This window comes from Aythya fuligula, chromosome 2, assembly GCF_009819795.1.
Source record: "Aythya fuligula isolate bAytFul2 chromosome 2, bAytFul2.pri, whole genome shotgun sequence".
NCBI lineage: Eukaryota > Metazoa > Chordata > Aves > Anseriformes > Anatidae > Aythya > Aythya fuligula.
In genome coordinates this window covers 97,620,372-97,635,288 of record NC_045560.1, presented here as the reverse complement: position 1 = coordinate 97,635,288, position 14,917 = coordinate 97,620,372, and the positions used below count along the sequence as shown (strand labels likewise).

The window sequence follows — 14,917 nt, the reverse complement described above, 5'->3', positions numbered from 1 at the left end:
GGGACTGGCAGTTGCTGCCACCGGGTGGCTCAGTGCAGAGGGACAGCCACAATGATTTCAGGGGTCCAGACTCCCGTGGGCGCCCGCCGAGCTCTCATGCACAGAAATACAACATGAGTCGAGGCACGCGATCCCCCTTTGCAAAGGAAGCTTTGTGACTGTTTCAGGCTGGAATTGAATCCTTTGCTTCCTTGTGCTAACCTTTCTGTAGGGGGTGGCATTGTCCAGATAAAGCTAGGGGAAGTGTGCTTTTGCACAAAAGAAAGCACAGAAGACAGTGATGTATGTGAAAAAGGAAGGTTGTGCTGCAGCCTCTCAAAGAGGCTGGAGGCTATTTAAAATTCCTCTGAAGAGGGTTTCTAGTCAAAGCTGAAGCTATAAATTAAGCAACTCTTGGTGCATACTTGACACTCATTATAATTAGCATCACGAGGGAGAAAGAAGAAAGAAATGAAGAATGGCTTGAAATAGATCAAGACGGAGAATAAGTGAGCAGGGCCTGTAATCTAACCATTTAAATCACAGGACAACAAATTCCTCACCTACGGAAAGCTTTCTGAAGCTTTTCATTTATCATCTATACGTTGGATCTGAATCTCTTAACAAATTGCCCAGAAAGGGCAGGGAAAGGCAGTTACGTACAGCAGTGTCATTCTCAGAGACATAAAACTTGTACCTGCAAAAAACGTCCTCCCCGACTCTCAGGGAGTCTCACTCTAAAGTGACTGCCTTTGTACCCTCAGCCTTTGATTTCTTTACTGCACAAGGGTCAACAAGATTACAGACTCTATTTGCACCATACTTGCCAGTTCTTTCCAGCCAGTTTTCAGTTAATTTTAGAAAGCAAACCAGCCAGACTTCATTTGTAAAGTGGTAAAAGAGTTGATACAAGATGCTGACCATTTTTTGAGCTGGAAAGAAATTTTCCTTCTTGTATTGCCAAGTTAGCAAAGGTTGATCACTGGCTTATCTTAGATAAGCTGTTCAGTTTACGGATTTAGAACATGGAAATATTTCACAATTTGTTAGTAAATCATTAGCTTTAAAGAACAGGTAGGACACAGCTTATTCACCTTCTAAAATTAGCAAACGAATTTGTAGCGAGGTTATTACTCTGTACTGCGCAGTGATCACTGAACAATAATTTTAAATATACCAATAGTGAACTTCATGTTTTTTAATTCCCTCTCTCCCCCCACCCCTTTTTTTAAAAAAAATAAAATAAATTCACGATCCCCATATGTGATAAGTGCCACAGGTTTGACCAACTAACTGCTGGTTTAGTTCACTACTATCTGGGGCTAGTGATCAGAATAAAGATGTCTCAGAGCCTCTGAGGCATTGTTTAAAAGCCTGAGATTTCACTAGTAGAAAGAAGTAGGCTGAAGTCTCCCTGCTTTGCTGTCTCCATCCGTCTCAGAGGAGGAGCACTAGAGAGATCTGAACCGAGAAAGGGCGCAGTTTGAGACATGCATTATGCAGTGCCGTGGGGTGCTGTAACCAGTAGCACTGGATCTGCTGCAAATAACTGGTGGAGCAGATGTAGAGGAAATGAGGTAAGAGACTCGCCACTAAGTTAATAAAGCTGAAACCTAGTTCTTATGTCCACTTAAGTCCACTTGTGGATTCTTCAGCCACTGGCATTGCATGATCAGTATTGGAAGAATTCATGCCAGGAATTCAGTCTCACGTGCTAATCACACTATGTTAGCTCACAGAGGAAAGATGATTTTAGCCCAAACCAGTCTAAATGGACATGCATTGTTTCCACATATAGTAAGAAAAATTTAGTTATTCACGCTCCACTCCTTCTGTACTTAGAAAGAACAAAAATAATTCCTTACTGTACTCATAAATAGCTGAATCGTCCAAAATTTTAAGCTAGTCAGCCTTAATAAAATCCAAATCACTTTTGCAGATGTAGAGTTTCCATTCCAAAATGTAATGGAGGTAAATATTACATTCACTGACAAATCTTCATCGTCTCCTGCGTTAACTTTTGTCTACTGCTTTTTTTTTTTTTTTTTTTTTTTTTTTTTTTTTGTGGAGTCCCACTACCATAAAATCTGTATAAAGTTGGAAAAACAAAGGTTTCCTGCTATTTCTCCCAGTCTTATTTCAGCAGAAGAGGCCAAAAATAGTATTGTTATTTGATATGAAAGCTATCAGCAAAACCTGTGGAAAAAAAAAAAAAATCACAGCAAGAGGAACTCATCTAAAATCTAGGCCTCCAAGCATCCTCATGTGTCATCAGTCAGTTAGTCTATCCTTCTGCCACAAAATGAACTCTCTTATATCAGTTTACACAGTTACTTGTCTAACCTGTTTGTAAAGGCCAACTATGATGAATCTCCACACTTTCTAGATGACGCACGCCACTGTTTCAGTATTTGTTTTAGGATTCCCCTAGCCAACATTTGAGTCTTTCTGCAATTTAAAGCAATTGCTGCTTGTTCTAGCCATCAGGGACAGAGAAAAATTCATTTTCCCTCTCACCACATACATCTTTAACTTTGTTGAAGACTTGCATTCACTCTTTCTCCTCTATAGTAACCAACTACAAATTTTTCTTCAAACATATATTTCACACCTTTGATCACTCTTTGTTTGTTTCTTCACCCTTTCCTCCACCTTTCCACATCTCTCTGGAACTGTACTGCCCATACTCAGGTAGATCAAAAGGATGTTGAAGGAGTTATTTCTTCTGTTTTTAGGAGAGAGGGAAAAAAAAACAACCACCACCTACAAGACTTAACAAAGTAACACCAATAAAAAACACACAAAAACAAAACAGATCAAGTAACATTTCCCAATTGTCTGAATAACTCACCAAATACTTCATTGTCCTCTGAAGACTGCTGTGTTAGTCTTGCTGCTTTTGGACTCTCTTTAGCTGCCTCTTCCACCTTGGTTTCAGCATTCTGTAACAGAAACATTTCTTCAGATTAGGTATTCTAAAGTCATCAACCAGAAACATTCTTCAAACATCTTAATTATGCAAAAATTATATTCTTAAGTGAAAACTGAAGCACTAACAGTGAGGGATTTGGTATCTTTTGAATTTCATATACATGTTTTGCAAAACATTGAGGGAAAACACTCAGAAAACACAGATTTTCTTGTTTTGTTCTGCTTTGAGTTTTTTTCCTGTATCTTTTTTTTTTTTTTCTTCCTACTTTCCAGTCATTTGCTCTTAAGTCTAAATCATTGCATTTTCTCTGCTGTTTCATTATGAAACATTTTCACCACTGTCTTCCTTGCACCTCTATTTATTTAAAGTTAAGCAAAACTCTCCCAAAAGATAAACATGGCTACATGTCCTATAACATACTCCTCCTTCTGGTTGATACTTTCTTTTTCCCTTATAATATAGCTAAATAAAAGTCTGTACAATTTTTAGAGAGGTTCTTTTTCCAAATATGATGAGATTTTCCTGCTAACTCTAATGTCATACGATAGCACTAATGGTGATGCTGTTAGTAAAATTACTGACGTGTCTGACTGTAACAGGAGATCACATGCCATTGCCTCCTCCTCTCTAATGCTGTATTTTCTTCCACAATGAAAGAGATTTAAAATTATTTCAGATTTTTTCTTTCAGAGATTTAAAGTTTTTTCACATGTGCAAAATGAAAAACAAAGACAAGAAATTGGGACTGGGACTCTAACAAAAGTAACGTTAGAGCTCAGTGAATAATTTGGTTGTGTATGTGCATGTAGATTATATATATTCAAAACAAAGCTGGGCATTTTTGACATCTTGCTCAGGTGTCTGTCTACTAAATTTGCTTTACTTGCTTCTTCACTGAACTCACTGGAGAGAGAACTGAAGTGAAATTCTAATGTCAGTGGGCAGATTCTCACTGAGCTCAAGTTTCCCACGTGCCTACCCATCAAAGATCTCATCTTTGGAAAAAAAAATGGTGTTAGCAAATAAGACCAAATCCAACCAATTTTAAGTTTTTTTTTTCACTCTGTTATTTTATCCAAATTACCACCCTTTATATTTAAATCATGTTACAACAGTACTACAGGATATAAGAAGCAGGCCTAAAAAAGACATCTAAATTGGGTAGAATAAGAACAACTTCTTTAAAAACCATGACAGGCTTCTAAGTTTCCATCTTTCTTTCTTATATTTTATTTCTTTCTACTGACATCTTCCAATGTTGACTTAGCGAACCAAGAGATCAGAAGATAATGCACAAATATTTCTCCTCACAAAGCAAAGGCAAGTGAGCTAGAGAGAGCTACTGTTGCTTGTGAGCAGCCATCCTCCAGTCTTTAACTACCGCACTGACCCTGTGAAGCACAAGCACTTACATGTTTCTGAAACAAATTTACCAATTAGCTATGTAGTGTTATACTGGGTCCAGAGATAAACCAACAGACTGCCAAAATTCAAAGCATTTCATCCCCTAACTAGAAAAGCCTAAAATCTGTGCTAGAAAAGATCAAAACCTGTGCTAGAAAAGACCTAACCTGACAAATACTGAGTTTCAAATAATTATATTGCTACTAAAACCAAACAAACCATGTCACTCCACTAAAACAGCAACAAAAGAAGCTCCTCATGTTTTCAAAATGGTTTACTTTGTTACCCAAAAGAAATGTATATGCATGCTTGCAGCAATGCAGGCAGTAGACTGCATACATGATCAATTCTTGAGTGATGGATACCAAGTGACTGATGCGATATTAAGTATTATTGGAAAGAGTTAACTATGAACTGGGGAAGAAAAAGAGAAAAGTAGAACACCTGTGTTTTTGAAAGGGCAGGTACTGTTCTATTCAAGTACATGTTCATTTAGCAGACTTTTTATAATGTTTTGAAGAAATCACCTTTGAACAATTTATAATTTCTGACTTACATTTTGGAAGTGCTGCTATACAGTCCATGAGAAATATTAGTTCTGCCTTCGGAATTGCAGCACACTTCCAAGCTGTAAGCAGTCTCTTGCTTACCCTTGTTAATAACTGCACAGCAGATAAAATAAAACAATTTGACTAAGTCTGTCAACCTTCCTACACAACACAGCAGTCGAACTTAGGGAACAAAACTCAAGAGACTTTCAAGCAAGACAGCAAGCTTTGGTGGGAAAAAAGAAGAAAGCAAGTCTTAGGAAGCCTAATGGTGTCACAGCAGCAGCAGACAAGAGTAAAGAAAAGCAGAAACAAGAAGAAAGGGGAGAAACTGCGCTTCAGAGGAAACGATCTGCAGAAGAGAAAAGATTCTGCACTTTCTTGAGGTACCAAACTGAACATCCCAAGCAGAAAATCCATCAGCTATGAATCTCAAAGCTGAGGAGACAGACAGTTTTAGTAGATGCACACCTCAGTTTGTGTTAACTAGAACTAGTGTCCCTCAGGAAGATGGTCACAAACCAGCAGTGAGTACACTGAGAGACAATTGGCTTTAGACAAGCAACTTTGTGATCAGCACAAATGCTTGAGCCCTGTCCCCCGTGGCTACCCTGTGTTAGCTGCAGTGTGCAGGTGCTGTCCAAGAGGCACATGCCAAGGCCCATGGTGCCTGTACTGGCTTACAGAACCAGTAGAGGCCACTGGCTCAGTAACCCATGTATTAAAGTTGGGCTCTCCATCCTATTTTCCTTGCACCATAGCAAACAGCAACTTAGTTACATCATTTTTGTAAGAGATGGAGACCAGCTCTGAAAAAAGCAGAAGAGGACTTCTGCTACAACAGTGAGCCAAAAAGCAAAAAGCTCCCAACCACCACCGTGACACCATGGAAAAGACAAAATTCATGCAGTTAGATGAGCAAACAGAGTTCAGGGCTCTCCAAGATGAAGGGGACAACTGAAATTGTCATCAGAGCTATTGTTCCAGGTTGTGCAAAGATAGTGACTGTCAGCTCAATTTTTGGGTGTATTCCATCATACCTAGTGTACTGTAAAGCCAAAGGAGGGAGGTTGCTACTCTCTGTGCTCTTGTTCCTTTTAGGAAATGGCTGAGTCTGCAACTTGCTGCAAGACATCAAGAGCAGCAGCAACAAAACAGCTGGTACTCATAGACAGTACCTAGGAGTGAGTTGTCACACCGTGTTCTTTCTAGGGAGACATTCGCATCCATTACTCTAAAAACATGTTTTTGGCATTCTCAGGAAAGCTAGAAAGACAGAGCCCTGAGATATTTTGGGTTGAGTTAAATCACCAGGGAAGACTACATAGCAGCTGCGTTGCCTGCTCCCTGGATGAGCTACATTGTTGGTGTTGACAGATGTCCGCTCCAAGATATCAACAGGAAAGCTGCCTGAGAATTTAAGTCTGAGACATGACAGTACATGGCTGGATGTAAATCTCTTTGGCATGGCTCCTTATCCAAAAAAAGCTAACTGTAAAAATATTTCTTTTGCTTTATTATTTGCACTAAAAACTTACATGACACATTGTTACTGGCATAGCTAATATTTTACTACCAAACCTGATACAAGAAAAATCACTGCAAAGGAGCAACTGATGACCCAGATGCTCTAAAAACAATTTCTATACTAAAACAGATTTTAAAAGGCAAGATATAGCCAGTTGTTCAATTCTATTTTCTAGTGTCCCAAAAGTTCTCAAATATCTCAGTCCTTCCAGCCAATAAACAGAAAGTGAAAACATATTCCTTTACACTTCCTGAGCCGTACCAGGATGGATTCATTACCTACAGTGATAAAGTGCTTGTGGCAGGTCGTAAAATAAAAGCCCTTTGTACCTATCATAGTAAATGTAATGCTATCTAGATCTGACTTGCAGGTTCACCACTCACTGCAATTTTAGGAGTAACTGGCAAAATAAGTTTATTTTATAGGATTAGTTCCCCCAAACTATAGATTACATCAGATTTAGGCCTATATAGTTAAATGAAGTTCACAGAAACTCCCTCTCTATCCAAAGCACTCCCACAAAAATTTGCTTCAAAACAGATTTCAAGTAGGGTTTCCTGAGATGAGAAAGGCACTCTGTGCGTGCTTAGATGCTTTCAAAGCCTCTGACCTGCACTTTGGGGAAGTGAGGAAGACACTCCCATTTTTGCTGGTGCTCTGACATCAGAAGAGAGACTGCAAAGGTCATTACCAAAGCACAATGGAGCTGCATTTCTCTTGGGAATCAGGCCAACCTTGGTCCAAAATGCCATAAAAACCAACCAAACAAACAAAAAACCTAGCACCTAATATATCTTAACAGCAGGTCACGGCAAGCTGTCACAGTCTAGAAATACTTGTGCCATTTTACAAAGCAGTTGCAAAATAAGATGTGTGTATACACTGTAACTGCATATATGCAGATGTGTATGTATAACAGCTGCTCTTGCCTCAGCTTCAATAATATTGAAACCTGTGTTATAATGTGCTACAAGACACTTGCGGCCCACTTTCCCATTGTGGCAGATCACCAGTTCCTTCAGACTCTGTTTACCTGCCTTCCATCACATTTGATGCATCTCATCACGTCTCAAGAGAGCACTCCAGTCTCTATACTAAAAAAACATTTCACAATCTTTTATATGTAAATATACAAATGACTGCCAGCTATCAAAATATTTGCCACAACTAATACTGATATGAAAATTGTGTTCTGGCTGTGTACACACACATTAGTGCAAGAAGCAAGGCTGGTTTGTATTTTGCTGCTATTGGTGACTATTTAGAGGATCTTTAACAAATAGAAAATATTAAGAAATACTGAATTACAATGCTGAGTGTTCTGCAGACACTACAGCAGCCAAGTTAGCAGACACTACAGTAGCAGACCACTGTGAAGCATGTTGCATTTACCAAACCAGCTCATTTTCTCAAGAAAATTTAAGTCTCGGAAGTGAAAATTGTGCTGTTGAGTACTCAAGCCAACTTTTTAAGCTCCCTTGCCATTTTGCATACTAGTTAGAAACAGATCATTTCTTTTCCTTTCACCATAAAACTGTTACTTGAAGACTTCATTTTGCAAAGGAAAAACACAGACAAATCAAAACTTCTCATCAGAAACCAAACAAGCATTCAAGCGGAATTAGTGTTTTATCCAAGAGAATTAAAGAAATCTGTGAAATCCTATCCAAAGTATAGTTTTGTGTTGTCTGTGCTGACATCCACCCCTGCCTTGTACAAGAAATTCTGTTCTCTTATTATGTGCTCAGACAGTCTGCTTAGCTCCAACCCAAAGGCAGAAAGGAAAATATACTTGTTTCCTTTATTTTTCAGTACCATACTGGCATCAGAAGCTCTAATTGCAGCAAAACACCACAGACTGTGAATATCCATCTCTCCAGCATATCCATCTCTCCATTTCTGTGTGTACTTCCTTCATTACTGCCCACAGCAGTTACCTTCCCTGCATGTAACTCCCCAAGATGTAGCAGAACTCGGGGCATGATAAAATGTTTGATTTCTCCTCTACACTAGATTTACAGAATTATTTAAGATAAACAACAGGCATAAGACAGACAGACGTTTCTAGCAGACAAAAACAGATTTGACTGGCAGTAAGCTCCATTTTGGAAGAATAGAAAAAGCATAAGTTGCTGCAGACAATAATAATCTTAATAATGCAAATTGTATCCATAGCAGTAAATCATACAACTCCAGACACAGCTAAAGAACTCAGAAAACCATCACTGATATTTCACTTCTGCAGTGATATTCACCTAATTTATTTTACACAAGGCCGCCTTTCATTTAATAATCACATAATGAATGTATGATCTTCAGGTGACTGTACACTTTCAGGACATTATATACTTTGCCTCTTCTCAACAGAGGTAACTGACCTTCCACAGAGTTTCTGGAGAAGAAAAAAAGGTAAATCTTCAAATGGTAGATATGTGCTGCTTCAAAATGTGACGGTAAGATGATAGAGAGGCACATATCAGTATGTCTGAAATGCACGAATATTTTTCTAAGTAACAAATACAGCTAAAATGGGCAAGAATTACCTCAGTCACTCCTAACAAGGGTAATTTTCTTTGCCACTATCGCCTCATGTTCTGCATCTCCAGACTAAGCACTAACAATAGTGCTATCAGGCAAGTCTCATTAGAACAAGTCAGAAAAATTTCTTATTGCTTCCTTCTCAAAGACCTGCATCAGTCTCAAAATTTTTAGCTCCTGTTCATTGGGAGGAATATTACAGGTGCTGCTTAGCACAACCAAACAGACCCTGCAGACAACCCTGTGGACAGCAGGAACTTGAGGCATGCTGCCTGGCCCGAGATCTCCTCTACCTGGATTAACGAATGTATTCAAGCATTTTCCTGAAGTCAGCCATTAATTCTTCTTAACTGTGGAGATCCTTTACCACACCTGCCATTAACATGGAAACTGACATACATATTAGGAAGCATCCCGTTTGTTACACAGATCCCGAATGGTGAATCTTAACAGTGCCATGGTAGTTAATTCCTACCCCCTTGAGTGAGGCTACTCCCATCACGCACAACACAGTTATACCAGACTGAAGCTGGGTTCATGCTAGCTCCACAGATTCAAATTCTCGAACTCCTTTTTCATTCTCCACCAGACATGAAAGTGTTTCATAATTTTCCCAATAATTTTCAAATAAATACAGTACTCCCTCAAACCACAACTTCATCAGCCATTATCTCCATTTTTCTGGTAGACTCCCCATACAATTTTCATTTCTACAGGTTCTTTATATCCCACTTTGGAAATGCAATACTTAAAATATCCTTTATTCAACAACTTCTATATGGAGTAGTTATTCTTACATTCCTCTGTGTTTGTCAAAATCTTATTCAAGATACGAAGTGACAGAATGAAAAAGTGACAGAGAGAGGTGGGGGGAAGAGAGAGAGAGAGAGGAAGAGTCCTCCAAGGAGAGTTTTTTTGGCACTCCAAAATCTCAGCTTCAGCAGTACTTGGGCTGCTCTTGTCACCAAACGGAGAATTTAGAAAGAAGTTTCAAACTAAAGGATCCGATCACTAACCCTCAAGGCAGGCCTGAAAAGGCTGAAATGTGACTGAGATGCCTCAAACACATTGTCCAAGTCTTTGAAGAAATGCATAAAGTCTATTTAAAAACCCTAAGATACTAAGGGTTGCAATAAGTAGTACCGAATTCCATCTAAAAAATATTGCTAAGTTCCCCATTGTCAGTTCCACACTATTTTGCTGTTTGCTTCCATTTATGAAGGACATTTTAAAACTGCTTTTGTTCAGGGACAAGTTTTTACCAATTGGGTTATGGCCTTTACTAGTCGATAAGGTATTCCCTGGTGCTAGGATGGAGGTTCAAGCATGCGATAAGGAGAAAATAGAAATAAGTGATTACATTACTGTGCCCACTCCACTTGCACAAGTTAATCACATCTGGAAGAAAGGTGCTAAAATGACAGAATTCATTTGGGAACCAAACCAAACCAAACCAAAAAAAAACCTGTATAAAGATTAAGGTTTTCACAAGAATTTAGTGAACTGAAAACAAACAAACAAACAAACAAAAAAACACCCCAAACAAGCCCATGTATCCTGTGAGGAGAAACCTATGTGAACGACCTCTTACTACTCTGCAGGTTCCTGAGACACAGGTAGTATCAGCAATGCTCCCAAAGTAGCACGGAAATCACAGAAACAAGTTAAGACAAAGAAGAAGAACATGCTCCAGGTCAATATTTTCAATTTGAAGCAAGAATCCTGTCACGTGTCTTTTACTCTGTGCAACACTAGGGCTGAAACCATACACAGGAAGCCTGACTGTGACTCACGCCCACTGCAGACAAGCACAGACAGAGAAGTGAATTGCTATTTCCTCCACTGATCCCACCCCAATCATCCCAGCAGGGCGACAACCCCCCAGCTGTACAAAAGACACAGCGGCACGCGCAATACCAAAGCGTCAAGATCAATACAAGGACCTAAAAGTGCACTTGGAAATGCGCTGGGTTTCAATAACCTCCAGAGCACTTGACCTGAAGGCAACATTATTAAAGCGTAGGCGCTCCCCACTCTGATCCCGGACACTTTTTCTGAAGCAGAAAACACGCGAACGGGTGCAGCTCCTGCCCTAACGGACCAAAGAGGAGCCGTAACAGCACTTGATGAGCCAAGGCAGAAACAACAGGCACTTCAACTTCAAGCAAATAGCTAAGATGTTCAAGATTTCCAGAGTAGTCTGAAGAGCAATAGCCATCAATACCCATGCTTTCCCAGTCCACTCACCACCTTTATCTGATCTGAACTGACTGTTTGCCAATTCACTCTCCTTTCACATTCATTTTAGTCCCATGTTGAGGAAGTACAAATATTTCACTCTTTTTTTTTTTTTCTTCCCCCCCCCCCCCCCAAAAAAAAGACATGGTTTAAGTCTGAAATGCAATGTTAATGCTGTAGTCTGCAATCTCTTTTCAAAATACATGGAACAAGGGCAGCATTGAACCCCACTAGATGGGTAATTTTCCAGTGTCACCATCACGTGAGGTCCTTCTGAAGGGCAATAATAAAGAAAAGTACACAAAAGCAATCCTGTTTCCTTCTGCTAGTGAAACCGCTCATACATGCTAGCATTTTGATAAGATCTAAAATGAATGAATAGGGCTATCTGATATACCAGAAGAAAACGAGTCACCTAAGCAACTGAATACACCCAAGCTAAAGGCGCAACAGAGATGCAAAAACTAGCAACCAGTGACAGAAAAAGGAACAACAGAGAAAAATAACCACATCCATGATCATTAAAAAAAAAAAAAAAAAAAAAAAAAAAAAAAAAAAAGGAAACTAAGTTCACCAGAGGATTAAGAATATCTTGTTTTTCAGGCAAAGTTTGCCTTACAACCTTCTACACTGAACTTCTGGTATCATGGGTTTGAGTTTGGCAGTTGGTAATGACTAAAAAGCAAAATACACGCCCAGACTCTTTGAGATCCTCAGCCTTGAGTCCTCCATTGAGGTCTATGTACAGGACTGGTTGTGGCAGTAGGGCTGCTCATTTGCCCCTCTGAGCCACAGAAAGCAAGACACGATGTGAAGCAGGTAGCAGCGAAGCATGACGCAGGGGTACCGCACTGCTACGAACCCACCTCAAAGCAGCACTGTAAGGATTTTACCTGTGTGCTCCTCTGCAATGAACAGCAAAGAGGCTGAAAAATGTGTAGCTCAATCAAAATTTTTTTTGCTTTCTTCCATTACCTACAAGGAAAATATTTTATATGGACCTGAAGTACCAAAGCAGGTTTTAGGCAGGCTGTGAGCTAAAGCATAACTGTGTCAAGCTAGACACACAGAGAAGAAAACCAGTTCCTGACAACAGCTGAGCTCTGCTCAGTTCTCCAGCAGCAAACCAGACTTCAAGCAGGCTAGAATTTCACTTCAGGAATTTTATTCTTAATTCCATTGCAGACAAGTAGCAGTCCTTCAGGGTACAAACTGAAGATGACAACATACACTTAGAAGTCATTTCTATATGCAATTGAAGATGGGCTTTATTGAATAACATGACTATCTTTTTAGTGCTTGATCTGTGTTAAGGTACTAAATAAAAAACAAATACACATACACACAAAAAAAAAAAAGAACAACCAAACAAACAAAACCAACCAACCAAACAAACAAAAAAACACTAAAAAGGGTAGAAAGGGTAGACACGTTTAAACAGCTTTTCCAGTGTTCTACCTGCAGTGATACATTAGACTAATCCAACCCCCTTCTGAGTTTAATATTATGAGCAGAAAAAAATGCCTGGAAACAATTCTCACCAAACACTACTAATGGACTTTCAACTTCTTGAATTTAATTTAATTTTCATTTCCCAAGTCCTAGCTCTTGAGGAAAGAAGACTCACAAACTGCTACTTAAAAGCATCTTAGATTCAAAATTACATTCCTTCAATTCCCTGAAAACTACCAAGACATCTTCAGCATTTAAAAAGTAGGCTTTACTCTTGCTTGTCAAGAATTAAAAGAATCGGTCATAACACCAATCAGTTAATATTATAATCTAATTTTTCAAATATAGTGATTTTGAGGGAAGACCATTTTCACTGCTTTAGATCACTTGACACTCTCTAGTATTTTCAAATTTATTTCTACGTCAAAGCTAAGAGAAATTTTATATCCAAGTTGCCTGATATTACAGTATATTTACCTAAAAAAAAAAAAAAACTAGCAGGGACACCTCCCACTAGAACAGGTTAAGTCTTATAACAAGATGTTGAGTTATTTTTAATAAAAGAGGACATTGAGAAAAATAGTTTTGTCTTTTCAACTGGCAAGATATTTTAACCTAGAAAAAAAGAGGTTTCAGCTGCTTGTTGGGGTGCAGCCCCCTCACTGCCTAGCCACATGTCCTCCATCAGGCCAGGAGAGAAGCTGTCATGAACAAGCCACCAATCACAAGGCCTTCAAATGTTCCTGGCTATCCAGACAAAACACAAAAGGTTGGGCTAAATAGCTGAATGGCACAAGCTATTTGATGTAAATAGCTCGATATTAAATTCAAGATGTTAAAAGAATCTGAGTATTGTTACACAGTGATCCTGGAACGAGCTCAGGTCCTGAGAGTAGTGCAAATAAATGCACAAATAGCAGTTAAAAGACAGTATTTTCAAATGTCTAGATTTATGGGGTTATATTCACCAAACAATCGAAATACAATTTTCCAAATGTAAATAGTGTTTTGGTTCAGCTTTTCTCAGATAAGAGTTGTGAAATACAGCTGGCACAGCAGCAAGGCTTTGTAGTTGAAGGAAGCTGATAGAGGCACAAAATAGCCTGCGTAATGGTAACAAATACTGCTGTGATGCCTTTCAACTCCCACTTTAGGAAACTAATACAAACAGGCACACACTCTATTCACTTTGAGAGTATATGGCTTTGTAAAAGACCTCCAGAATTGGAGCTTAAATCACCAGCACTGAATAGTGATCGGGCAAGGCCAAGCAACACGAGCAGGGAAATAGTTTTGTGCAGGTGGTCTGGTTTCTCTGTTCTCTTCTCCTTCCTCATTAAAGTGGAAAGCTACAACTCTGTTAAAACAATCAAACAAAAAAGCACGATAATAACAAAAAGATGGAGAAAGAGCAAAAGAGTGTTACATCAGTAATGATTCCTGTAAAACATCCTTTATTCTTTTGTGGCATAAGCTTCCCCTTCCTTCAAAGAAATCCAGTAAATACAGATTCAATCATATTCTTCTAGCACTAAAATGTTTTAAAATACATCATGTTAAGAGAGAGGCTTTGTCCATCAATTCTTAGAAACAACGATTGTCATACAAGACAATTAGCGGGAAGCAAAAGAAAGTTTAAATTAAATACTAAATTTTGATACCAACTACCTTTTCAGAAAGCCACACCACCGTTTGAAGGATCCGGTCACCTGCAGTCCCACTACGGGCCCAAATCTGGCAGACCTTCTCAGAAGGCCACTGCAAGCCTCTCAAGTGTTAGCCAACTGTTAATACATAGTTGTCAATGATATTTAAATATAATTCCTTACCAGAACACAGAAAAAATACCTAGATTGTTCATGCTTAGGAAAAATCATCCTACAGCCAAAGAACTAGGTATACTGAAGTGTACACACTCCTACTTTTCTGAATGTGACATTAAGAAAACAATTTCAGAAAGCTGATTACAATCAATTTATGGTTTTGCCTAGGGCATGTGAAAAGCATCAAAATAACGATCCCTTCCCCACTTTCCCTAGGTACTTTTTTAACCACAAAATGCATGCTCTAAAGAGAGGTTTAACTGATTTCAGAAATATTCTAGCTGTCAGTCATTTTCCAGAAGCTGTCTAAACAGAACCTGAAAGACTGTCATAAAAATTACAATAAATAGCAAAACGATACACCTAATTAGCACTAAAAAACTACAACACAACCCAGCAGAATCTCAGAAAAATTAACCCAAAGCAATCCATGCCAGAAAGAAGGAAGAGCTATGCAAGATGACCCCAACACGAG

The 14,917-nt window shown here is 38.9% G+C and overlaps 1 protein-coding gene across 1 annotated transcript in view; it reads right to left on the bottom strand.

The window, feature by feature from the left end:
* MBP (myelin basic protein) overlaps positions 1–14,917 on the bottom strand; it is an 89,496-nt gene that overhangs the window by 56,600 nt on the left and 17,979 nt on the right. Inside the window, exon 2 of the mRNA XM_032180611.1 lies at positions 2,831–2,921. Coding sequence (XP_032036502.1) covers positions 2,831–2,921 — 91 coding nt within the window. The remainder of the gene's footprint in view (positions 1–2,830; positions 2,922–14,917) is intronic.